We start from the raw sequence: 27,703 nt of genomic DNA, 5'->3' as shown, positions 1-27,703 counted from the left end.
CTCCTCTGCCCCCACTCTTTATTGCGCCAACGTGGTCAGAACGAGTCTTCTCCTCACCAGAGTGATATTTTCTTTCACGTTTATATGTGAGCACGTGACATAACGATTTCTATTATCAGTAGTAATCGAAGGTTTACTGCAGTTTACGCGACAGATAAAACTACGAAACTTATTTCCCGGATGATGTTGCTATCGCTATCAATTCTTTTCTTGTCTGGTGGAGTTGCGAGCTCGTTTTACGTTCAGGTGTGACGTTTCTGAGGAGCACAATTCCTGGCTTATTCCTGACGCAGAAGATATGGTCAGGGTAATCAAGAACCTCCACGATTACTGTGCAACTTCAACCGTTCGGGCAAAATGTGGCGCCGTAATTATACGCCTGAAGTTAGTCGACGCAACCGGACTTGTTACTTCTTAATAGACGTTATGCGTTTTCATCTGCATCAGTGAGGAACCTTGCAAGGAATCCTGCCCCTAAAGCGCCACCTTAACAATGCATATAAAAGAAATACCTAAAGCCTGTTATTCTCACCTTTGTTGTAATCCTGCAACTACCTTTCCACATTCCCCTTGCAACCACCATACATCCTGCAACCGCTGCCCATTCTTAATCGATTCAATGATTCAATTGGCAACTCGTTCACTGCAAGTCTTTGTTGGTAAAAGATGTTAAAAATTTTTGATTGACATTTTACGACGACTGTTCTATATACAAAATTGAACACCCTCCTTGCTTAAGCAATGCCACCTTTCTAGATTTATCATAACAAGCAAACAAACACTCCCACCAAACACAACATAGGGGAAATTTCTTGTGCCTAATAAATGAATAAAAAAGGATGAAATAATAGAAATGAAAGTGGATGAAAAACAACTTGCCGCAGATGAGGAACGATCCCACAACCTTCGCATTTCGCTAGCGATGCTTTGTTTGTTGGCTTCTTATGACTAATAGAAAAAATCGGGTCCCTCGGTTGACCCCCTTTTCTTCACCTTTCTAGATTGTCGCAGCAGGCGCATTGATTTTTCATGCTCTTACACTGTCCTTCGATCGCGCTGTAGTTTCAGCAGACATTAACTCGACCTCACTGCAAGTCGTGGCGGAATTAAGGGATGCATATTATCAAACTTGCATAATGGATGCTGCCAAACGCATAATTTTCAAGCAACATTCGCAATCCAGCAGTTGTAACATTTGCTACTGTTTGAATAAGTATATTATGGAGTTGCTGAAATAAATATTTGTCGCTGATTCTCAGGTGCACGAGAAGCAGCGAGCTTTTGAAGAATGTCACGTGCACAGTCGTAATATTAGGAATTGAATATCTTCGGTGAAACAGTAGGCTCAATAAGAACATGCGAGTCTGAAAACACTACCTGGTGTCTCGTCTTGAGTGAAGTTTATTAACTTCCAAAGTTTTCAACTCTACTGCACTGACACACTTGTTGTGGTGGTCAATTCAATAGCAGCCTCTTGTTGCACCACGTCTTCGAGTTCATCCTTGATCATTTTAAGCGCCCATAGTCCGGCAGAAATGATCACCACCGCAGCCACAATAAGAGCCAGAACCAAAGGCATTGCCGATGTGGATGTGCCATCATTGCTGTCTTCGGCGCGGTGCCCGCCTGTAGATTCATTGCCTTTGCCAGCTTCCGCGTAGCTCGGGGGCTCCTTTCTTGGCGCCTTTGACGTGTACTTTTCGTCGTCGTCAGATTCTTCAATCGTGAATGTAAACGCCAAATCATCATTTTCGGCTGTATTTCCGCCTGTCGATGTTGTGGTACCTTCTTCTGCTGCTGTTTGTCTTGTGGGCACACTGGCTAGGGGCTCTGATGTGTACTTTTCCTCGTCGAAGTAGTCCAAGTCTGCTACATCTGACAACTCGGAAGTCACGTTAAGCGAGTTTGTCGTTCTAGCAGCAAACTTAACTTGCCATCTTGTATATTTTTCTGTAACTTCTGCCCAGTCACGAGAAAGCGATATGGTAACTTCGTTAAGCGTGCGAGCTTCACCAGGTTCTAAGGTACCCTTAACCAAATGGGTTGAATCAATCTTTTCTTGTGACTCGAAGTTTTCCTTGAGACTTGCGGACGTTTTACTCACCCGGATATCGATTGATGACGCTGTTAGAGAGAACACATGAAAGGAAACAAATGCTAGAGCAAAATATGAGCGAATTATTTCTCATGCGAGGTATATCTCGATTTGGTAACAAAAGACGTCAGCATGTACTCGATACTACACTGCGCCTGTCCTCGTCTTAGAGATAGAATACTTTTAAATAACTGATATTTCGTGCCCTTATTTCATTATCAAATTTTTCTCGTTATTTTGTATCTCTATCACCACACAAAGTACCTACATTCCGGCTTAGATATCACAGCTACTTTCGATTCGTAGATACATTTTTAATTCTGCCCCGCAACAAAGGTGGCGTGACGAAAAGTCACGGATAGGCTTGATTTCAATTTGCCTGGATTACACGTTTGATTTAACAGTCAGAGTATTGCACTTCTACTCAACGCGCGCCGAATTCGTTCCAGGTGACCAGTTCTCCGGGGAATAATTCTAGAACCATGCGTCACACTCTCACTTCGTTCTTCGGCGTCCTTGAGTGGTAAAGTACTCGCTGCGCTTTCACAGCTAATCTAATACCAACCTTTTCCAGAGTTCAGGTGTGCACCCGCCCAATTCCAGCTCATCTCAACGAGAAGAGTTCCATTGTTTCCTGGTGTCGCACAACAGACTCGAAATTTCCAAGGTTTCAATGGCGGATACATGCTTTTGGTGATATTGTGGTCGACATAGAATGATCCTCCATCGACAACAATATACCAAGTGCCGTTGATGTTCTCTTCTCCTTGCCGCTGGGGTTCGTACTCGAAGGTTCCGTTGTATGAAGGGAAGCACTCTTTGGGATACTCATTGGACAGTTCGCAACACTCTTTGGGATACTCATCGGACACATTGCAGGGCCCTATAGGTGATTCTGCAAATAAAAATATTGTTGTGAGGGTTTCAGACATAACAAACAAAACACGGCTTTGTCCTTGCTGTCAAGAAAGCTCCTTGTGAAGGCTATCATTGTGCTGCGTGTTATATACAGTAGGTGATTTTATGGGAAGAGTTAACAGTTGCATATAAGGAGATTTTAACACCACTGAGGAAACGAGTCGGTGAAAAGACATTCTACTGGATGCCTCAGTCACTTCTCGTTCACGGACATGAGAGGTGTTCAAGGAACATGCCATTCAAGAGCGATTTATTATTTCCTGTCGCTTCCACACCACTGACTAATTGTTATGAATATTGTTTTTCAAAGAACCGGTAAAATGTAAAATGCTGAAGCTCGAGGCAGGAAATTTGGAGGGGAACTTATATAAAAGATAAATGGTGACACATATGGGTAATGCTCATGTGCTACCACATTTCATGTCGAATCAGAAGCAATCTTATTGCTTTCTTAGGCTTAATTCAAATAGCATCCAGTTTTCAGTCAATGATTAGTTAATGTGTTTCGTGATATGAGCGAACTTTGACTCTGCCTGAATCCGGATGTTGGAATGGCGCCAACACGAACCGAGGCCGCACAATCTCGGGCTTGGTTGTTCTCTCCGTTTTAAAACTTTGGGCGTTGCGCGTGAATTGACCACTCGCGATGCTACAGCCACTACAGTTCTAGTGGTGGTGTTCTCTTTAAATAACACTTGGGGTCAAGACCAACCAAAGAAATATGCTCGCCCGTGCACATGCACGCGACCTAACACACAACACGCGCAAACACAAAATAAAGAAATTCCATATGACAGCTATGAAAACGTGAATTCGCCTCGTTGCAAACAAAGCACCTAATTTTTAGGTTCAACAAAAGTGGCGATTACGCAGGGTCCCTGAAAAATTTCAGACACGGAGTACAATTTGCAAAGCCAAGACCATAAGTCCCAATAGAGTTGGCCGTGGTGAACGGCAAGTCCCCATCGTCTGTATGTATTCTCGCATATTGATAGTCTCAGCTTGTGAGTCATAACAAATTGTCCTAACGCGCCAGTTGAAATAGCTGATTCGAAGAATCGTTAACGTGTTTAGTAATCGTGTCACCCCATATGCCAAAACCGATGCGCGGCTAGCCGGTAAATATTATTATTTTTTTTTTTTTTGCGGTTCCGGTTGAGCTCGGGTGGAGGCACGTTCAGAAATATCGGTTTACGATCACGTTCAGGTCCCACGAAAATTCTGTTTAGGATATGATTTCCTGTTGGCACCCAGTTCAGCACTGACGATAGCATGATTCTTTTTAAAAAATGACCTAATCACTCGTTTTTTATTAGGGATACCACAAACGCATTCGAGTAATGGTTTAACTCCAAACGTAGCACACCGAGCGTGCCAGAAACTTCGAAAAGCGAAAATTAACAAGCGTCAAATAGTTGCTAGATCACGGTGACTTCTTCAGTGATTAGGTGGTTGCGAATTTCACCTACTTCAGGGCTAGTTGGTAGAATCTTGGTCGACGCAAGCATCCGTCTTGCTTCCTTTCACCAACAGAGGCGTGCAAGGACAGATACAAAGACCGACGTGCCGAAATGATTTTTCGTAATACTATCGCCAACATTTGAATTTTTGTTGTACTGTGACAATGACGATCACGGCAGTAAAGATCACTGAAAAATGTATTTATCTGTTATATGCTAATTACTTCGGACCTACGGGCCACTTCATTCACCTTTGTAAGGTAGTCCATTATAAGCTCATTGGTGCTATTTGTGAAGCGTCGGAATGCATCACTGAAAAGGCGGGCAAATGTAGCAAAGCTAGGTTCACCTACAGCAACAACACTACTCATCCCTTACTGAAACTGCGCAGAAAAGAAAGAAGAAAAGAAAGAGAAAGAAAAACTTATCACATGCGAATAGCCTCGGAACTTCGTTGACGAGTCTCCCAATGCCGCGAACGTAGAAGCAGATGCGGCGTGCAGGTGGGCACGGGTGGTCACCGGGACCTTAATCTGGGCCTTGTGCCGCACCAAGGCCGCTGCCTGCCTGCCCTGCTTTCTCAGAGATCCAGAGGCGCCTCTTAATAAAAAAACGTAAGGGTAGGCATTCTTAAAGTAGGCGTCCTGGGAAGTTAGAACAGCAAGCCCACGCTTATCCGACCCTAGCCAGAAGGTCCAAGGCCCGATCCCGCCTCGGGTCCCCATTAAATATAGGTCACCAAGTTTACGATGCCATCGCTTCCGATCTGCATTACTCTCTTGGGGAAGCTTTATGCCTTTCAAAAATATTGTGGCGTTGTTGACATCTAATTCATTTAAAAGACTTGCCAAGTATCGCATTACGATTGGGTTAGGATTACCTCATAGATGCCGCAGGCACATTGGTGGGAAATCAGGAAATGTTGAAGATTGAAAGAAGTCCCTGATACTGACTTCGTCAAAACTGTGGCTTTGAAAGGCAATGAGCGATATTTCTCCTACAGTTTAATACACACAAAATAAAACTGTTGTACCATACATACCTATAATAATTAATCATTCTATGTTCTTGTAGCACGACAAGCTGTGTGAAAAACCTGACAGGCATAATGTGCAATTGCATGTAGCTGTTCGTTCCTGGCCTAGACAATAGCCGTCTTCTTGGGCTGCCACCGGTGGAGTTCAAGTAATTAGCGGTTATTTTGTTACCTTAAGTAACGGTCCTTCGCAAATTACACGCTAGCTTTGTGTCTTTGCGGTAGATAACCATGCAAGAGTGCGATGTACATCCTCAGGTATTTCGGGCTCTGGGCACGGATAACAGGGGCCTTGTGATTATGCGGGCGGAGTTGGTTTTCAATATTTGAAGTGGCCCGGCTATAGGTGAGTGTACCCATTGAAAACCACTTCAATAAAGCAGACCCCATACTGGCAGCATTTTAAGCAGTAGTACTTTTGTCAATAAACTATCGGTTGCCTGCAACATAACATAATCTGGCAAGGCTTTACACGTGGCATGTCGGTTTTCTTCCCGTCAATACGTCATCTCATTCTCTACGTGGCACAGGGGTTGTTTTTTAGCTTTATGCCAAGCAAAAGATTTTCGTGCTCATGCAGGAGGCTGCAAAAGAAAAGTAGGGATCGTGTTCCTACATTCAGTACGGGTGTTTCAAGAAAACGTCTGAATGATTCTACTCACCGATGGTATTCTGCTTCGCAATGAGGGGCATATTGGAGCTTGCAGAACATGCCGTCCTGCAGGACACGTTAACGTTGTGACCACTCACGTATGCCTCCAAGATGTACCTTCCACTTCCAATAAAGTCGGTGTAGTACTCAGAGTACTTCCCGTCATCTGCGTACACGTCTGGGTCTGCAAAATCATTATCATCATCATCAGCTTATTTATTGTCCACTGCAGGACGAAGTCATCTCACTGCGATCTCCAATTAGCCCTGTCTGCGCCAAGCGATTCCAATACGCGCCAGCATCTGCAAAATTTGCGCCAGCAGCTCTTTATTACTGAACTTCAGCACAACAGAACAAAAACATCGTTAATCCATCGCTGCTCAACGTCCTTTTGTGTAGCGCCACGCTACGGGAGTGTGCTGAGTCATGAATGCTCGCAGTATTGATAAATTTTAAAGCGTAAGCTTTCTTTCGCGAGCTCCCCAGCCGCATCATATGAAATGTGTAAGGCCTTGTATCTGCACAATAATGCGTCGTATTTGCAAAGCTCAGACATTTATTCGTTATGAAAGTGTAAATATAGATGATTTGCAGCTTTCTAAGGCTACAAGGAACAATTTAAAGCAATAAAATAAAAACAATATTCATAGACATACGTAGGGCTCCCTAGAAAGTTCGTGAGGCAGCCTATAGTAGGGATAGGTAAACTGAAATTTGGGGGTGGGCCAAATGAACTTCGATGGTGGGTCAACTTGAAATTTGCGTTTGAGTCAACTTGAGACTTGGAGGTGGGCCTACTGAATTTTTGGTGTGGGCCAACTTCAAATTTTAGGGTGGGGAAACAAATTTGGGGGTGCACCAACCTGAAATTTCAACGTAGGCCAAATTAAACTTGAGGTAGACTAACTTGAATTTTTCTTCGGGGGAGGGGTTTCAACTTGGAAATTTTCAGGTAAGCCAATTTGAAATTTGGGGACGGGCCAACTTTAATCTTTTCGTTGGGCCTACTTAAGATTTTGGGGTTGCCCAAAGTCCCAAGTGAACGCTGCTGAGAGTCCTTCGAGTACTGAACACCTCGCGGGCGAACGAGTGCGTTGACAGGCTTGGCGCGTTTTCATTGGGCCTTACCAAGACGCATTCGAAACGCCGGCGAGAGGTTGTGCGGACTAGGAACACGAACATAATGCAAGCTTGCGAAAGCGACAGTGAGGGTCACCTGCCATCGCGGCGATGCACCTCCCCTCATGCGACGCCTAGCGCGCTGCTGCGACACCTGGTGTTCGACCGCGAGACTCTGGAGCACCTTCTCTGTGCCTGTCCATCTTGTGCGCAGGAACGCTCCATAGTGATCAACACTTACAGACGCCATGGTCTTCCAGCGGCCACAGAGACTGACCTGCTGCTCCCGGTGTGTACCAAGCTCCCTGTGCTGCGATGCTGCTGGAGTTTATAAATTCCACTGGAATGGACACACTGTAAACGCCCGCTACAACGCTGGCAACTTTACTGAGGACTGCCACCTGTCGACCATAGTGGTGCCTGCTAGGCCACATCCTCCCCCTCTTTCGCTATCATCTTTCACTTCCTACTCCCTCTCCCTTGACGACGCTTCGCAGTGCTCCCTCACGGGTTGAAGAATCAAGCGTCTTTCTTTTCTTTGTAGGATAACTATCTATCTGGGGTGCGACTGGAGATGGTTGTTCGGCGCCTTCGTTCAGTTACCGGCGCGTGAGAATGGCCTACTCCGCGCCGACGTCGCCATATTCGGGGCGCGGCCACGTTTTTGGTGACGTCAGAATGACGACACGCTCCTATGAGTCGTCCTCCCACCGAGCATTTCGTCTGCTAGGCGTCGAACCCGGTGGGATTAGGGAAGTTTCGAGCAATCATCGCTCTTTAAGAGACCGGCTTTTCATGGCGCGTCTGGTGGATGGGATTGGATCCAAACGGTAGGTTCGGCAGTTGATTAGCACGTTCGAATCTAATCTATAGTTTAATTCAAGAAAAATGCCGCTTGCGTTCGGAACTTCGGTGTTTGCGCTGGCATTGATCGAGGAGGAAGGAGAGCGGGTGGCATTGCGAAACGGGTTTAAAAAATGGCAGAAAGCGAATTCCGGCGTCGCTTTCGTTTCTCGAAACAAATAGTGCGTTGGCTGTACGGCTAAGTCGACCCCATCATCGGTGCGAGCGACCCACTGGAATGTTCTTGCTGCCTCTTGAAAAGTGCGCCACTGCTCCCGTCGTTTCTTTTTTCTTTCTTTGTTCTCGCCGTGCGCGACACCACCTAGGGACGACGCAGGGAAACTAATAGTTATAAATTGTAGTATTCACACTTACTACTATTTAAAAACGATTTGAAGCTTGAGAAGACAAAATTTAGATGAAGATTTCATTCATTGGAAGACGAGAAACATTTCGTTTTGTAGTATACTGTCTGCAAGCAGACGACAAACGAGGGAAGTAAACTGCCTGGGAGTTCACCGCTTGCCGATTGGCTGCTCTCTCCACCCCGTTCTCAGACATTTTGCGCACTGACACTTGGTGACGTTGCAGCAACCGAACAGAACGCGTATCGAACAAAAATCTCCAATCGCGTCCTGGTGTTCGCTTTCGACCGCTCTGCAGCTCCGTCGAGGCGCGCTTGTGCTCGGCATTTCGGCTCATTGGATACAATTGCAATGAAGGGGTCGGATACGGCGAGAAAATGTGACAATTGTCTGCTAAAACCTAAGCACTCTTCGCTACTGGAAAGACGATGGGTAGACGCGTACGAACTAGGAAAGGGATTTAAGCAACACTAAGATAAAACGAAGCCACTGCCTAGCCAAACAATGCTTACGCTTTATTAAACAATTCTCAAAATTTCGGCAGTTTTTTTTTTTTTCATCTTCCTTTGAGCAGCTTCAAGAATTCCACACAAAAAGTGGTAGTGCGAAAGGAAAACTAACGAAAGGGACCCTGTAAAACAACTGAAGTGCTGCTCATTAGGTTTAAGAATTGAAAACCGACTAGCGCGCCGCGTAGATCACGCGGTGCCAAACGCGTATGCAAAATTATTACTATCTGCGCGACTGTAATTTCAAAGCCGCTGAATGTTTTAAAGTCCGTGCGCCGTTCCTCTCGAGGGAGATGCCCTTCAAGCAAGAAATTCAAGGTCACACGTCCAAAGTTACTGCGTTTGACCCGGATTCGGCAAATTCAATAATGAAGGCAGGCCGCCTCGTAAACAGCTTAATATATAACGCGGAATACCGCTACTGACCGTGCGCAATGCCGCAAAAAGAGGGGAAAAAAAAGTTGGAAGACGCTTAAGCTTCGCCTTCAAGAGTCGAACGCGATAGCTTACAAAAATCCCCGACTGCTTCTCACCCTTCCCGGCAAATACAGCTTATGTAACCGTAATGTTTACCGGGAAACGCTGGCGGCAAACTCTATGCACTAAGTCGAGCTTTCTGGTTCTGGTATTGATGATGTTTTGAAGGAATCGAGTGGGCCTTGCCGCTCCTACTTTTGGACAGACCTCAAATAGGTGGACTATCGGGTTGAAAGGAGTTTGAGCTTCCGCGTAAAAAGATTAGCTTTTCTCGTATATTGAAATTGCAGTCTGACGCTATCTTGTCTGTAGGGAGTGTATAAGTGTTACTTTACAATTTTTTTCTGGTGCACTTTACTTTGAGAAATTCAATTAGTTCAGTAGCTCCTTTGTACTACACGGAGGCCCTGCTTGGTTGGGTGTGCGGGATTCGGAAGGATTTTTTCAGAAACGACGGCGACGCTGGTCGCCGGACGCGAGACGCCGAGGACCGGGCTTTCTGTGACGCGGGGCTCTTAACCCTGTGCCGTTAAAAAGATATCGCAGTTTCGCCATCAGGGCAAAACAACCATTGCAATAGCGATATGCTTGAATATCGCACGAAGTGTTCGAAGGGGCAGCGGCAGTATAAATTGCAATAAACAGATATTGACCAAGGAAAAACGAGCTGTCGTGTTAGGTGTCCTCGGTTTTAGCCTTGCTAACGGAAAATTTCGTTTATGTTTAATTACTGAAGCCAACGTCTTTCTTAGTTACACCTTTGCGTATAGAGCATGTTTTGAACCTCTTTTCTTGGCCGATCCCGAAGGAAGTCTACGGCCACGCCAATCAAACTACATAATTTTGATATTTGAGCTTTGCTATTCCTTCGCGCTTGTAATATTTAGATCTGTGAATATTTAAGATTTATAACAAACTAAACCCAGCTCTGCGATAACAAGATCGAGCAACATTCTCCGCACCTTGGCCATTGTCACGAGGTCTTAGGGTAGTGGTTTCTCCAAGCCAGTCAGTTATCTCGGCAGTAACACTTGCATTCAAGACGATCTTCTTCCCTTTAGTGACGTCAACAATGACGACAGACCGGGAGGGTTCTCCAACTAACACGTCTATCATTCGGGCACTGGTTCTGATGGGTTCCGTGTTGTTGTCAGAAGGTTGTGAGAGCACCCTCACGCTGGCCTGGACATCATCGGTACTGTTTCTCTTTAGCTGAAGCATCCAAGTACCAGTCTTGAAGAATAGACATGTACAATACATCAATCAATCAGTAGAAAACGAAAAAACACACAGACGCATACGCACACAGAGACAGAGATTATTAGAGCTGAAAATGGGCATTCATGACTGATGGCGGCAGCCTGGTCTTGTGCATGAGCCATTCCGTTCATCATAGTTCATATTCTCGAATACCTTTCGTGCATATAGAATCGTGTTCACATGCAACGCTTAGGATGCAGGAATGCCTCCCTTTTTATCGAATCTTCTAAAAACGCGCAGATCCTCAGGAAACCTGCATGCTGCCCTGTGTCAACGAAGTGGTTAGGCCGTCCTCACGAAAGCCGAGCCTCACAAAGATCATTGGTGTCTCGCTCGTGTTATCAACCGAATTCCAAAATACAAAACTACATTATTGCTAGGAGGGGCTTTTCAAAGCAATGCCCGGTAAATGATGTGAGAAATCATGTACCTGATGAATTTGGGGCATGATGATTCATAACTTGACAGTTAAATGCGAGTTCTCGAAAACAGTGCTTTATATGACAAAAGCATTCTCTCCGTACGTAACAAAATGTTCAGCCTGAAATTTAGCTAAATTCTTCTGATTTACTTGTTATTTAGTGAAGTAAAAAAAATCATACCATAAATACAAATATTCCTCGCAAAATTCTCATTATATTGGAATGTGCACGTTGAAAAAATATTTTGGAAGCGAATTCCAATATGAAGCTTATTTTAAAGATCATTTTCTTAACAAACTTTGAGCCCTGAACGTAACAATTGCATTAGCCATTTCCAGAAAGTCTCTCTACCAAAGGACAAATATCGATAGATAAAGACACCTACAATTACAGACTTCTCAGTATTTTGGGGCAAACCTAGTATTCAAGTACGCATATTGCGGAATAATTTTATTAGGCAACTATTAATTGTTAAAGTTGTTGCTTACGAGGAACTCGAACAAATTGCAAAAATCTGTTAGGCCCCGCATGGCTACTGTGCCCTAGGGACTGGCCACCGTGCATAACACGTATTGAGATTATCGTGCGATGTAGAGATCGTGAATCTCAATGATACGAGGAAACATAACTCTATACCCGAAGAATGAGTTGTATATTAAAATCGGCCTTTAAGCTCTCCTGAAAACGAAGGGAGTGATACTCAGCGGCGATATGTGGCATTAAGCACTTTAGAACCGCGTCCATTTATGAATTAATGTACAGGCCTCAGCTCGTTTGAAATGCTATAGGCATATAAAATCACAAAAAAGTTTATTTTCTGATATTTTGGGTTATCTCTACTTATATGTGTGTGTGTGTGTGTGTTCTCAGCAATTCATTTTATGGAAATGTGGCGCTGCCTGCCCGCAACGAAGGCAGAGAAATTATTTGGATGCCGCCGTGTCGCAAAGCTTCCTGCAAATACAAATCCAGACACTGTACCGCACCGACTGTGCCGCAACGCCCTGGAGGCGTACGTGGCCCAGTCGACAGAGTTTTCGGAATGACCCTACCAGCGGCGCACATCGACCGACCCCGTTGGTCTCGTGAAATCAATGCCGACGGCGACGGCCTATCCCGTTTTCATGGACGGCGCATCAAAGGATGACTGACGGCCCCAAAACGAGTACGTTTGAGATCGCCTAACCTTTTTCCTTTTCGCGTTTTCACACCAAAAAAGGAAGATACGCTTTTGGCCACGGCGTACAGCTGTCGAGGCGTCTCGCAGTGCGGTGCCAGGTGCTTGTTGCGAATTGAACGCGTGTCGTGCCGGGAGCTCATGCTTATTCTAAAAGCATTGAATAATCGTTGCTTGTAGCAGGGTATCTATTGTATACTTTGCATAATTTCAACTGCAATCATCTTTTTTATGAAAATAAGTTACAATTTATAAGCGAAGCTTGGTGTCCACGTGGGTGGAGTTGCACATCAGGGCAGGCCTGTTGACGAGGGGCTTATTCAGACTCGTTAATGCCACAGACTATGCAGCTGCGGAGAATGTTTTCAAGTTCCACATGCCTAAGTATCGAGTAAGTGTTCGCCCACAACAATGCCACACCGACGCCTTCACTGTACTTGTACGGTGGGTCGCCAAACGCACACATGAGCCTGCCATCAGTCAGCCCGTGACGACGTTCCCAAACGGAGGTGGAGGCAAGTTTCTTTTTGTCGTGTTTCCGCCACGAGGTGGTTCTCGCACTGACACATATTTATTATCTCTGGTAGTAGCTGGGCAATACCAACCCCTATTTCCCGCCATCGTGCATCATGCGGAGAAGTCAAACGCATCATGCGAGGGTCATGCAGCGAAGGAGATCATCGAGGGGTGCGTGAATCATACGGGGAAAACTGATGATAAGGAATGCTCTCGGAAGTTCACCTTACCTTTACGGGCTCCGGTAGGGCTATCCTCGTTGTGTCACCGTAGGGGACACCCTTGCAAACGGCGCATTTCTGTCCACTAGGGTCCGTAAGCTCTACTTTCAGTGATCGTTTGGTTGAACCAGCAAGCCTAATGGAGATGATTGTGTTCTTTGCGAAACTGGCATGAATGGTGAAATTCTTTTTCATCCCCGTGCTGAAGTTGCTTTCAATTTGCAAAACCTGCATCGAGACAAGGACGTTGCGGTAATTTTGAGACTTCACTTCCCAACGCACTGAGCATTCAGCTATCCATGTTGGGCATATTTATATAAAAGGGAAACATGTATACCAGGCAGCGAAAAGAGGATGAGAACGCAAATTAGAGAAGCAAAACACCACCCGTCATTGTGCAAGGCGTAGTACTCCACCCAAGGAGCATATTGAAGAAACCAGACGTATTCCGCCAACGTTACCAAAGGCCAGTCCATCAAGCTTCTTCGGAGGATCTTCTAATAAAAATAAGGCTGCTTCACTTTTCATAGTCATAGCATAGCATAATGCACGTATCAACGCCGTTGATGAATAGTTATTGGTAAACAGCAATGAAGCAAGATTGCGACCGCGTTTTGAAGAGCAATACAGCCACTTCACCCTAGACAGTGAAAAACTCATGTGTGCTGGTGTTTTCAGTGAATACGCGATTTTTATACAGCTCAGAAAAAAATATTCGTTGTTAGAATAAATGTAAGCAATGGTTATTCTATCATTGACTAAATGAAACGTATAGTAGTGTAATCAAACTTTTCTTAAAGCTGTTGGTTTCAATCTTGAACTTGACCTTGTTGGTTTAAAGCTCAAAACTGGCAGCGTTAAATAAATTCTCATGTTGTAGTTGTAGTGAAGAACGAGAGACTGGCACAGGAAGAGTCACGCAAGCTAACATTTTAATGGGTGAACATGTGCCCAGAATAACAAGTACCGCCCAATGACATTGATAGCAGGGAGCACATTCCTCGGTTATCGAGAATTGATATTCGAGTCAAGCACGTCCGCTACATATAGCTGACTCATCGTACATTCCAGAGTAAGCGCTGCTGCTCGCGAAGGGTATATAATGTACACCTCCATTTTCATTGCGCTTCCTACTGATACAAGCACGATACTACGTTCGTGTTCTATGATTATAACCTTTAAAGCACTTAGAAAACGTGGCGTGACTACTAGTTAGCTTAAGTGACGCTTTCGTTAAATTGCGCCGCGATTCAACATCTAGTGATGCTTTCTTATGGGAAGACTGATCGGGCTGGCGTACGTTTACCGGTCCGCCAGTTATATACCTCACGCATTACATGGCCTGCCCTGTTCGATTATTTTATCTTGATATCAAATAGACTATCAGCTTTTGACACTGCTTTCTTCCTGTCTGTTGCCGTTGTACATAACGTATTTCGTTCAGTCGCTCTTAACGTGGTCAGTAAGTAGATGCAACTTACTGCTTTGCTACAGCCGTTTGGCTTGTCATACATGCTCATATTTGCAGCGCGAGCCTTAAAGCTTTAAAGTTTAGCTGCGCACATGCACTTGGTTTTTAATACACTGCCAGTGGTTTTTCCTACTGTTTATGCAGAGTGCAATTGGAGGACCGTTGACTGCTTGCATAACGCATTTCTTTTTCTACATAGACATTGTGCTTCTTGTCGTTTGACAATCAAATTGAGGGCTTCATTACGCATTGCTTCTTATGTGCTCATTGAAATGTGTGTTGCCAGGCAGTTGAGAACACAGCTTACTTGTGGTAAGAAAGGTTGCTGCTTCCTGGCTGTTGTCTGCTGTTCCAAAACGGGTAAGCGCAAAGCCACGCCACAAAAGCTGCTGGCGCGCGCTTCAGACAAAGCGGTACGCAACCTAAAATGTAATTAGACGTACTCGTAGGAGGCCACAAGCATCCCAACTAGCACTGCAGCAGATGTGCTTTTCGAAGGTGTGCCTTTCGATAGAGCGAGAGAGTTCGCAAGTGCCTATCTTCTACGAGAAAAGTCTCGCGTTGGCAGCGAGCAGGCGTCGTAGCAGACGACACTTGTAACATTTTTCTCAGAGGCGCAACACTTTCTCACTACAAAATGTTTATTACCATAAATATTTGACGAGTGTTTTTATATAAGCACATGCAGGGTTGTTACTGCTGTTGTATCAAGTATTCTTCATTGGCGCAAGATTGAGAACAAAATTGTGGAACAATGCATACCCTGGTGTGCCCTGATGGTAAATCGTGCTTCGATCTCTAAGTCATACAAACAGTAGGCAATGTATTGTGCACTATATGAAATACTGCAGAAAGAAAATTAAATTTTACGCGAAAATATTTTTACACAGCTTCGTTTACTGCACCGCATGCAAGCCACACTAGTCTCAAAATCGATGTCAATCCGAAGCCAGTACCTCCCATCATTCCCCTGTATGCAGAGGCAAAGCTCAGGAGAGCCCCCGTAGACACTAGTGTCACATTTCCCTCTACGATATATATTTAAAAACTCCATGGATGGTGATGCCGTCAGAGTGAGTGAAGTCTCCTCATGATACTATCGCATTAAAATCCCCACAATGAACGTTGTCGCCTGCGAGGAGTAACGGTGTTGCAAGCGGAACCACAGGGTATTTTAATTCATGAAATGCTTTTAGCTCCCGTTGTCGGCGACGTTCAAGTCACTTTGAGCCAAAAGGCAGAGGAGTTACCTTGGCACTCAGACGAGAACAATCGAGCGTCGTTCCGAGAACAAAACGAGACCATTCGGGCAACCAGACAAAACTTGAGAAATTGCCGTCTCTGGCGTCCAACCTTTTGTACCAGGACCGCATTACATATCTTAGTTACTGCCCATACAAGTTACAAGAAATATTGCTTCCGAGTTCTTCCTAAGGTTTGTTCACAATATCACTCAATATGTAACTTCTACGACGCTGAAATTCAATTTGTCCTTTCCGATAACGACGTTCAAAAGGCAGATACAGAGCACCATACAATTGATTTTCATCATTTGGCGCTGTGACATGGTTGCCTTTGCTCTTTTAAACGCTAGTGGTCCGTGACTTGCGCGGACCGGCTTTTGCGCCCGCTCGAGAGATGGCGCCACTCTGCGTACTCAAGCCACCAGCGTCCGACTCGCCACGGATGGCTGCTTCGCCGCGGCTACGCTTGCAATGAGGTTCAATTCAAAACAGCTTCGTGTGCTGTGGTGTGGTGGGGTGGGGTTTCCCGTTGCAAACGTGCACTCCCCACGTGCACTGTACGCGCACTGTACCGATTTCAAGGTAGCGGCGAGTATCATATCCTACCACTCTGATTTGTCAGAAGCTATTTCATGTATACATCTACTCTCGATTATGGGGCAGTCAATTTCTTTCGCGGGGGGGGGAGGGGGGGAGGGGACAGTGAATGCTGGGCTGGGCGTCCCCTATAGACCGTTTCATCGGGCGAGGAGGATAGGGCGCGTGGAGAGCTCCTCTCTGGCTTGGGCGATCCGGCGCGGCGCTGCTTGAACGTATTGCTGTCACGTGCTGCGGAATGATTTCGAGATGTTTTAAATCTTACTTTGTGAAATTTACGCCAAGGTCGTCAGGGAAGCCTTTCGGTGCACCCGTGACTACTGTAGGCGGAAATATGTCTTGCGGGCGCAAAAATGTGACGCGCATAGTCAGCCGCGGTGTACGCGCACTATCAGTCGCGGTGCGTGTATGCGTTTTTACTATGTTGCTTATATCAATTTTAATTCAACAAAGGAAACCGGCGTCTCTGTATTACCAGTATTAAATGGTAAATCAGCTCACTGTCTGATCGATTGGCGTAGGGAGTAAAACATAAAACATAAGAGCGCATGCTCGTGCACGGCCAACCTAAGCCAACCACGAAACATTTGAGCGGCAGGCGCTATCAAATATTTGTGATACACTGGCATCGTTCTCACGCATTTCAAGTCTAGTGTGCTTGAAATTACCATATGTCTACGCTAGCCTTGCTGCATGAGGCCCATGGCGCTGCTCAACACAGCGATCACTGCGGTTGGTGAGCCAGCACGATACATATATAAGCTGTGTGCTTCGGCATTGCCTTTTTGGCCTGTATACAGCCACAACGTATGAGAGGATTCGCATAAAAAGAATGCGAGGTCTATTTTTGAGCGCAAAATTTCCGTAATACGTGTGAGTGCGTCGTAGAGAACTGAACGAACACAACCGAAAAAAAAAATTCGGTTATCATCCTCTTTTTCTAAAAAGCAAGAGAAAACGGGCTAACGCCGCACACTGTTTATAAATATACAACCGCTGATGCCGTATGCTTGGACCATGTGCTATATAGAACAAAGATATCTGTAATCCAGCACCTACTACTGCTTAGGACGCTCGCGCAGTTCGTAAACTGTCGCTTTGCTCGACAAGCTTAATTCAGACTGTAAGGTATGCTGCTATTACTAGCCAAAACTATTTTATTGATGGGTGGAAACCTCATCCATCCAACCAAGTAGTCACGCAATGTAACCTGCAGCGAACAGTTTGAGCGCTTGTCAAAGTATAACAGCAGAGCTCCTATCGGTAGCAGAACGGTACCCACGCTGTTACGATCGTCGCGTATGTTTCATGGCTCCTAAACCGCAGCTTAGAAATAGAGGATAATACTGCAATAAGGTCGCATTAGTGATTGGAACATTCATAAATACACAATTAATTGACCTCAGAGGCTGATTGCAGGCTCAAATATGCGCGCACACATCGCGCTGTGTGTTCCGTCCACCTCAACGCCAGCAGAAATACCGGGCATGACGCATTAAACCAAAGGTAGCGGCACGTTTGTTGAAATGGCAACACTTAAACTTACCGTAACGGGCCATTGGGGTTCCACTTCGGATGCACTGGCTGTCACAAACGCCGCGCCCATGTTGACGCCATTAAATGGTTGGCCGTCTGGGAAAAAGAACGATTGACCCTTCGTTGCAGCTGCCAAAACTTCAAGTTTTTCGTCAGCTTCTCTTCCAATCGCAAATGAGCTCACTTCGATGAGGGACTTCACGATGTTTTGCATGACGCTCGCCACATAAGGCGTCCGGTTCTCCTCGCCGTCGGTTACCAGGAGAATGATGGAGCCATGTGGAGGATCATGCGGTGAAGTCAGCAGCTGCATGTGAAGGATATCATTCGCTTGACTGAGTACTTGCATGTAATAGATACAACCTCACTAACTCATAATGAGAAGCAAAAGTAACGCCAGTGTCGAGCCCTCTGTGCAGAGGTAGTGTGAAAGTATTCAAATAATGGAAAAGGGAAGCCTCCTTAAACAGTGCACACATACACTCAAACAAACCCGCAATTGTAAGAGATGAACAATGGGATTAAGAAGAAATGTCTCGGCTCGGCAACCAAAGTTTAAGCAAATGTCTTGGTTATAACGGTAGCTAACTTTTGAATTTTTTTTTCTCCAGAGAGCTTTCATTCCCTGTAAAGGAAAAAATGCTGAGTCCTGTGATGAAACCCTTTCTACAAGCGGGTATTTCTTCAATTGCAGTTTCGCAGTCTATTTGCTCTACTCAACATAGCAACGTAAACTGCGGCGCTCAACCTTCTCATTCGTGCATATGTGTCGCTATGATTTGAAGCTGTTGCGATCTGATTGCATTTTTCGTCATTATTGCTCAACGATTGGTAACAAAGAGACATTTATAAAGTTGCAGTTTCGGGCGAAAGGCGAAGCATCGATTACGATAGCTAATTAGTGGACAGCTATACGAAGTGATGAAAGTAGTTTTATCGGTCGTATAAACTTGTAAACATACGCATACTAACTAAACTAACGAGCATGGTGTCCCGCACCAAACAAGCAAGCATGAACAAGCGTGGCAGCAGCTTCAAGGAAATTGACCTTCGTGCTGCCTGTAGCGTCAACGCCACCTAAGACGACAAAACACGGCGGGTGGTGGACTCAGCCCTCGTCGCAGATTGCTTTCAAGATACAGCAGCCTGGGCCGCCAGGAGTACAATGCGCCCCGCCCTCCGCCACCTCCGTACCCTCCGCGCGGGGCGGTGCGCAGACCGGAATTCGGCGCGCTTCCTCACCGGTTTCTTCCCTTACGTCCGCATGTTTCAGCCGTGATCGCCGGCTCACCCTCGAATGCTTTCACTCGCACATACAGCGTATGGTGCGCGGCGACGATGTTATCGCCCTTGGAATTTATACGGAACCTCGCGGCAACGGTGACGGCAAAAGGCGCTTGAAGTGTCCATATAACTGCTATCGCAATGAAACAAAGAAATTAGGCCGCGTTAACTTTGCCTGTCTTTAACGAGAGATCGCAAATTTCGCGAATCACTCGCCGCGGTGGCTTAGCGGCTATGGTGTTGCGCTGCTAAGCACGAGGTCACAGGACCAAATCACGGCCGCGGCGGCCGCATCTGGATTGGGGGCGAAATGAAAAGAGCCCGTATCCCCTGCATTGGGGCACGTGAAAGATCTCATGGCGGTCAAGAATAAACCAGAGCCCCCCACTACTGCATGTCTCATAAACAAGTCGCGGTTCTGGCCCATAAAACCACAAAACGTATTGATTCAAACTCCGCGAAAACATCCAAATCCCAAGGTGACGTCCACACAGCGATTGTGCATGAGCAGGCTAAACAAAACACAAGCGTTTCTTTCCCTATCTGCGCCTTGGTGGCTTTCAGCCTCCCGCTATTGGACCAAATTTTTCAAGCGGCCCTTACTTCACCTTTCTATCATGGGACGTAACAAAGGCGTGATAACTCCCAACGTCATTGTGACGTATAAGTACGAAAGACCCATTATTATGCCAAAGAAAATATACATTTTTTGTAACAGGTGGAGGCTCCAGGTTCCAAATGAAAATGACTGGCCGTGCATTTCTATGGCACTGGCACCTCGGAGCTAAAGGTGAGAATGTACCACATCGTGCCTAATAGAAAGATTGTGTGACAGTATAACCTTTTGGGGACCTTTCCGCACGTATAGAACATCACTCTGCCAAATCTCCTTCGTTGAGGTAGCCGTTTCATTGGCATTTTTGAACGCCCCGTTGCACACCGTTGTGATCATCGACTTGAGGGCAGCCGCGGTAATAAAGCTATACCACTTGCAGATTCGAGCTTTGTCATCTTTTCGCGCGTCTAATAATCTGAAATTTTGGTTAAAAGCCGTGCGCTGTTAGTGTTTCGCATCACGACGTCTGTTTGTGAGCGTCCATTCTGAAAATTCAAAGGAATATTTTGTCACGACTGTAAGACCTAGAATCAGCAACTTTTAGTGACAGTGGTGGTGCAATGCAACCCGCATATAGCGCTTGTCGTAACGCATGGCGTGGCAATTAGCATACATATGTCTAAATAGTTACGGAACCTAGCCATACATTTGCTATAACAATAAAACTAATCATGTCTGATTTAAACGTAAATATAACAACGAAAAGCGAAATGAAAGTGGACAAACCGATAAAACGGTGCTAGTCCTTTACCAACTCGTGCGATAAAACCACGATTTACCAATGGGCTACAGTGCATGGCGTCATCCGCCCGCACTACTTCTTCGGGCATTTGGGTACACGTACAGGATTGCACTTAGGAGTACTGGCTATCTAGGGTTGCTCAAAGCCAGAGCAGCGTATGTAGAACCCTCTTCGAGCACCAGAAATCATTGCACAGCGAAAGTCTTGAATGTGACAATATTGACATCGTAAGACAAACTAAGAATGTTTATTGGCAATTTGCCTGCTTCTATACTCGCGTGCTTATTGCCACCTGCAGACAATGAAAAGTATGTTTGTCGTCCGCCAACATGGCGGCGAGAGACGCTGTATAAAATACCAGCACATAACCTTATTCTTGAACGCGTACACTTTAGCCTATTTGGCAAAGCATCGTTCGCGTGAAAGGGAGCACTCCCCCTTACGGCCCATGTAAGCTTGCGTCAACTTTCATTTCACTTCACCTGACGCTTTCTATATTTCAATTAAACAGAAGAAAATTACCCTACGTCACCTCTGCTTTTGTCGCCGCGCTCCCTCACACTTATGCATTTATCCTTAAACACTTCTTCTGTTAACTATTCCTGTCGAGTATGCAGCCGTATCAATTATTTTCGCTTACTGAGGCAAGCTAACAGGCTTCACACCAATAAGAAATGCTCATAAAGTTTGTTTTTTTTTTATTTGCAGTGCCCGATAGTGTATAGAACTTCGTCAGTAACACAACACTAACCCCACTCCCAGAGATCATTATTTACGTTGGCTTCAACAAAGCTCATTTGTATAAGCTGGTTCGGTGCCGTAGATGTAAAATGCTCGTTGCTTTTGCACCTTACCGTTACAATAGGTCTCCAGCAGGAGCTCCCTCGTTCTCTCCGAAATAAACGCGAAGCGAGCATCCCGAAGTATTGACCAGACAGTCAGGAAGCCTGCTCCACTGTTCGAACTTTCCAAGCAGGCAGGACCAACGCAAAGGATAGGCGACCGGCTCAGCTATCGTTCGTATCGCAACCTACCGTCTGTATCTCTGGTCTTGGCCAGAGAGACTGAAGCGTGCGCAGATAACACAGCCGCCTCAAGCTCAGAAAGCTATACTAAGCAAATGAGGAGGAAAAGACATACCTTCTGTGCCAGTTCAAGTCCGCAGCCAATACACGTCCCCCCGCCAGGTTTTAGAGCATTCACTTTGTTAATAAACCCTTGCCGAGTGGTCGAATTGACGATGTCCATGTTTTGGGCAACTGTGGCATTTGTGGAGAATGTTACAATAGCCAGTCTTCTCAAGCCATCAGGTATAGCTTGTATGTAGTACCTGGCAGCTTCTTTCAAGAAAACAAGGCGATCCCCATCCTGCGATATGAAAACATCATCATCATTACCATGATCACCAGTAGCAGAAGCCGGCTAATTTAATGTCGACTGCAGAACGAAGGCCTCTTCTAACGATCTCCAGTTTACCCTCTGTAGAAACTATGCTTTATACACTTATTTAGTCTCGGCCAACACTTAGCACTGAAGAAATCATGCAACATAAAGTAATTTTCAGTTTGGTGACAACCGGCTATATTTTTTGCCGCAAAAGCTTTTGAGCTAGCACTGGAATCCATCCACCTAGAATAATCGCTGCCTGCAATAGGGATCGGATTGGGTTGGGAGGACGCCGACGTCAATGTTACGTCTTCGGAATTCCAGTGCAGCCTAAGGCATTTAATCCCGTGTGCTCTTCAACGGTACCTTGCATTTTTCCTGATAACGGCTGTTAACATGTCATCTCCTCGGGCAAGAAACCAGCAGTACGTTATTCCTCTATTTCTATACCCCGGCCACTGCGTATTCTTTCCATATACCCTCTATAAACAACGACGGCCGGACAGACTAGTCAGGATGAGTTCAGTACAACCGGCTCTGCACAACGTATGCGGCTCATACGCATGGGAGAAAATTAATTCTAAGCCGTCCGATTTGCGGCGTCAACTTTCTGAAAGCTAGCAGGCAGAAAGCAGAAAGGGAGAGGAACCGCTGTTAAAAAAACAGAGAACCGGAAAATGAGGACACAATGCCTTCAACTGCGGCTATTCGTTCGTAACGCACGCACACTTTAGCGCAATGTAAACACTTGCGCTGTGAATGCTGCAAAGCGAAGGAGCAAAATAAACAGAAATACAAGAGGTTGTGCTATCAGGTTAAAAATACCCAGGAAGCCGCACGCTTGTTTTGAAAGTGTGCGAAGAAGCGAAGAAGAGCAGGCGTCCTTATGATTGTCGGATTTTCCTTGCTTGTTAATTGCATTTGTAACGGACAATGGTGGTTATCGCCAGGGTTAAGTGAGCGGCAACAATTTCTACATTGTGCACGGCGTTGACGGGCTTTTCTCTCTGCCCAATATGAGCCTTATCGAATACCAAAGGCATAAAGTTACCCGTCCACTGAGCAAGAAAGAAAGTGCATATATGTAATTTTTATTGGGCAGCTAAATATTTCTGTATAAGCCTTCAAAAACCTTTCTCTGAATGCGTTCAAGTTGTATGACGCTGCGTTTACTACATGTGTTCCATGAAATTGCTTCCTATTCAAGTTTTACTGGCATGCAAGCGTTCTATGCGAGGTGTTTAATACTGGACGGCACGTCGTCAATTTTTTTTTTTTTTTTTTTTTACAATAAATCGACAATTTCGTAAGCCCATTGAAAAACGCAGATGTGGTTCTTCATTTAGACAGTTTATTCTTCATGGGGACACAAAAGTGATCGGTATATACGACCGGAAATATGCCACTGTTTTCCCGTGGATAGGTACGTCCTTTACGAATGTTTTCTTATATTTGACCGTAAACATATTTCGGTTTTGCATTATATTCTTATGTGTACATTGATTACCAGCGCTCATTCTTTACAATTACTATCTACGCGATCAACTGAAGCCGCGACTTGTTTAGGAACAAGGCGAGTGATTCGCCAGTAGACGGATGTTTACGCCACAATGAACAGTGCCAACAGTGTGAACATGCACTACAGCCATTTTAAGTTTGTGTCTAGTATCATCTCCAACCAATCTGATTTGCCTGTAGCCATTTCATGCTTGCATCACATATACTCTCGATTACGGGAGAGCCAGCCATTTTTAAAATCGTCTAATCGCGAGTTTAAGGCAAGTCTTGCGTATTTTTTTTTTTTTTTTTTTTTTTGCATTCTGCAAGCGTAGCGTTTCTCGCACGTATTGCCATTTGTATTTTCTTTGCACACTCGTTCATTTCACTTTTACGAGCAAGCGTACATGCTTCCTCAGTGAAATCGGTGACATTTGAGTCGGAGGTGGCGGTGCTGGCAGAGAAAAGTGAGCGCCGGAAGAGGATCGCGCCTCGAGGTGGAGAGGAGGAGCACGTCGGAAAGGTAGGGAAGAATGCGCGTTAGAGGGGAGAGGAGGACGGAGGTGGAGCGTCGCGGTACTAGTGTGCGACTGGGTTCACCTCCTCTGGCAGTTGCTACAAGCTCTGCGTGCGCTACGGGCGTAGCGTGTTCGAATCATGATCAAGAGGCCGAGCACCGAGTGCAAACAGAGCAGCAACGCAAGTGGCTGTAAGCCGAGCGCGAATCGACCGATCTCGGAGTCGTCGGCAAGCGCGGAGCACGAGCTGAAAAAGACCGGCAAGGGGCGCGGGCTTGGCGTGACCAGTAAAAAACCCGAACAATGTGCTAGGTGACTTGTGACAATGCAGTTGTGTCGGGCAAGAGGGCATAACTTAGAAACTCGGAAACGGCACCGATTTACGCTAGTAAATCACTCGCTTTCACGGTGTGACACGTCACAATTTTTTTGGTAGTGGTGGTCGAGCATGAACTTTTTCAACCCGAAGAGGTGTAATAAGTATGGAATCAAATACGCACAGTGAAGCGCAGATGGATATATCTACAGTAGGAAAATTAATTTCGGTGTAACAAGGCGCCATGCTGCACTGTGTAGTGAAAAAAAAAGTTCATTATCATACACAAAGGATCAGTTTTAACCATAACATAGGTACTTTCACTAGAAAAACTATGCCAAATATCTAATACCACGTCTAGTGTCTGGTTGCAAGAAGCATTTCAAGAATAAATGGCTGATTTTTACCTATAGTCTTCCAAACCCGGTAAATGACAGATTGCTGAAAAAATATTGGAGTTTGGGCAAGAGAAAGGAAAAGTTGCCGAAGTACTTTTTTGTGTCGCAAGGTCGTATACATCGGACGCTGCTGTAACAACATCGCTCGTTGTAGTGTAAAAAACTATTACATAAGTACACAAACATAAAAACTAAATAACAGACTACAAGCAAAATTCATGGTTGTAACGTACACTTCTGTCGCAGAGTTGAAAATAATAGTTGTCGTGCCCATTTTGAATCTGCATTGCTTCGTGAATTTTTGTGGTCGTTTCACTTCTGACAACTTGCGATACTTTGTTTAGTTCACAAAGAACAGTAGTGGGCGTTACCAGACAGTTCTGCCGAAATATTTCGTTAGACTAATGTATCCTAGTCTGGGGTGAAATGCGAAAACAACCGTGCACATCGATTTAGGCGCACGTTAAGGAACCCGGGGTGCTCCGAGTTATTCCGCACTCGCCCACCACGGCGTGCCTCATAATCAGATCATGGTTTCGGCACGTAATTCCCTACAGTTTACGTATTCTAGTCGCGTGACGATATTGAAGCCCACTCATAGAGGATATAAACGAAAGGCTCATGGGAAATCAGCCCTCACCGCATGATACCCAAGCGTTAATTTCTAGCCGCTGAGTGCATGGCATGTATGGGAGAGCGTACACCGGAGAAATATAACGGTAGGAACCAGCCGAATGCTGAGCCCCGAGCTTCTCGGCCCTAGCGCAGACCTGGTCAAAACATGCCCACCCAGCTAGAGCCCTGCACACGAGCCTGGTTGGGCCTGGGCATTCGGGTAAGCCCGAGCCCGTTCAGTGTTCTAGCCGGAAATATATATTGACTCTCTTTAGCTTTTGAGATTCAGCTCAAATACTTTATGAAACATAGAACCTTAAAGGGACACTGAGGGAAAATACTACATCAGTTCAATGGGAAAGAACTTGGTTTGAAAACTTTTTCATTAATGTCGTAATGAAAGGTAGATAAGATTAGAAGGTGAAGAAGAAAGGACGCCATAGTGACGCCAAGTATTTCAAAGTGCATTTTCGGGCTTACGCAGTGTTGGTTCAGCAAAAGTTACAGAAAGTCAACATGTCCGATCGTTGGCGCCCTTAGAACACAATGTAATCGATCTTTATCGCTAAGGAATTACGTAGGCCTTTGAAAACATTGTCAAAATCCACGACATCACAGCGAGCTGGTGAGGGAAATACAAGGAGGCGTCGCCGCCCGCTTTTTCTGGTTGCTACTTGTCTGGTTTACTAAGCGTGTTACCGTGGTAAGGGTGACGTTTGCGATATTCTAAAATGGTAATTTACTGATGCAGAAAAAAATATTTGTTCTCTTTAGTGTTCCGGTTAACTAACAATCTCCACAGTTACATTTTCACTGGCGATGCAGTAAGCTAACATAATTACTTTATTCAGTAACATGCACCAGTCTGTTTTCATGCTTGCACTTCTTTTTGAGCCGTTCGTACACGTCTTTCCGTAAGCGGTGCGTCCACGTGACTTTCTCGCACACCCCGCGCTGACGTCACAGTTGAGCGTGCAGGAAATGCAGGAGATGCTGCGCCGACAACGATACAGCCTCGCAAACGCACTCACGGCATCGTTCTAGGAAGCGCAAGACGTAGAGTCTGTGTGCGTCTAGCACGTTCCTCAACGGGATATGCTGTGTCAGCATGCGGCAGTGTGCGCTCAGTCGTGCGCGCTTCGTACGTCGGCCATTGTCGCTTCACTGCCACTCGTTGCTACGAGCAAGCAAACGGTGCAAACAATGCATATCGAAAGTCTCTGCTTACCATCATGCTACTCGACACATCCAAAACCAGAACAATTTTTTGAGGTACGTCTGCCCTTTCTTGCCATTCTGTAAAGGTGACGTCGAGGCGCTTGAGCGGGTTCGCATCTGCTAAACTGGAAGCAAGGTTTGAAAGAGCACGTATCAGCTTGCGTCACCGAGAACGCAAAACTCGAGATAACACAGCAGCGTGGAAGCGTTACAACAGCAGTTAACGAAGTGCTCGGGAGTTCCAAACTGAATCGTTATCCTGGTCATTGCGTTCTAGAGGACGTGTGTCGGGCCGCTTGCCGCAGTGCAGGCAAAGCACAGCCAAGAATATTTTTTTATTGCGTATTCAAGGGCGCTTTAGCGAAATGGCTCTCTAATTTATTGTGACTATTTGGTCTGGCAGAATTCGTTGCACTGAAATTCACGGCATGCTCTCTGGCGAAACGGAGTGCTACGGGATGTGATGTTACACATCGTCAACCGCTACTATCGCCTCCCTTGTGGTCAAAGTTTCTTGGTTCGCTTACAGCATCTTAATCACTGTCGCCTTCGCCGACATTTTCGCCCATTTCCATCTTAGATGGTTTTCAAGACGTCGTCGGTCGTCACTTAAGGTTTACATCATCACGACATCATCTACTGTCACATATTTCTCAGCCGTCACACTGTTGATTCGCTACACGAACAGCGCATGAGTTGAGTGATTTTTGGAGTAGTTGAGCAGGACTACTTCGGTTATTGCCACGGTCGTCAAGTGCGCTGCCGTTACCGCTAACTCAGAGCGCACCTTGGGGACCTCTTCTGAGGGTAGTGGCACCACCGTTATGTCGCAGTCATTGCAAAGCAGCAAATCGTGTCGGCGGGAATGCCTAAATTTTTTCCTCTCAATGGCAAGTTCGTTAAAGCGGCGTAAGTTGCTTAGGCGTTCGCAATTCATACAAGGAATAAGAAGTCACCAGGGATACAGTGAATCGTTTCTCTTCTACTGTATACAGGTACTTTGTATTTTACTGTAGAGGCGTTTGTTCTTGAGGTGTTCAACTGTATGCCGGCAGCATTGTCTAAGTAGTTGGGCATGCATTGGTCTGGAGAGCTGGTGCTTACATTTGCAGACACTTAGGTGCACATTCTGCCCTCGGGAAACGAGAACGATGCAGCGCTTCTGTATTTACGTAAATTGTCTCAGATGAAGCTG

The 27,703-nt window shown here is 45.6% G+C and overlaps 1 protein-coding gene across 1 annotated transcript; it reads right to left on the bottom strand.

Moving 5' to 3' along the window:
- Window positions 1-1,237: 1,237 nt before the first annotated feature.
- Window positions 1,238-26,616, bottom strand: LOC129383852 (calcium-activated chloride channel regulator 4-like). Its single transcript, XM_072284469.1, has 8 exons — window positions 26,519-26,616; window positions 21,701-21,928; window positions 17,929-18,225; window positions 13,080-13,298; window positions 10,437-10,707; window positions 6,172-6,345; window positions 2,661-2,990; window positions 1,238-2,124 (listed from the first exon to the last, which is right to left on the bottom strand). Exons 1-8 carry the CDS (start codon window positions 26,522-26,524, stop codon window positions 1,427-1,429), a joined length of 2,223 nt encoding a protein of 740 aa, XP_072140570.1. The 5' UTR covers window positions 26,525-26,616; the 3' UTR covers window positions 1,238-1,426.
- Between the last annotated feature and the right edge of the window lie 1,087 nt (window positions 26,617-27,703).

This window comes from Dermacentor andersoni, chromosome 9, assembly GCF_023375885.2.
Source record: "Dermacentor andersoni chromosome 9, qqDerAnde1_hic_scaffold, whole genome shotgun sequence".
Classification (NCBI taxonomy): domain Eukaryota; kingdom Metazoa; phylum Arthropoda; class Arachnida; order Ixodida; family Ixodidae; genus Dermacentor; species Dermacentor andersoni.
Note: the sequence above shows the minus strand (reverse complement) of the source record. Positions and strands in the feature narration are given on the sequence as shown.

What these genes read in the sequence shown, in the direction of transcription:
- LOC129383852 (XM_072284469.1), bottom strand. An exon ending in AACCCCAATGGCCCGTTACG is followed by an intron (nt 13,299 to 17,928) that starts GTAAGTTTAAGT and finishes GTCTCGATGCAG; the next exon opens with GTTTTGCAAATTGAAAGCAA. An exon ending in ACCTCGTGACAATGGCCAAG is followed by an intron (nt 6,346 to 10,436) that starts GTGCGGAGAATG and finishes ATGATTTTGCAG; the next exon opens with ACCCAGACGTGTACGCAGAT.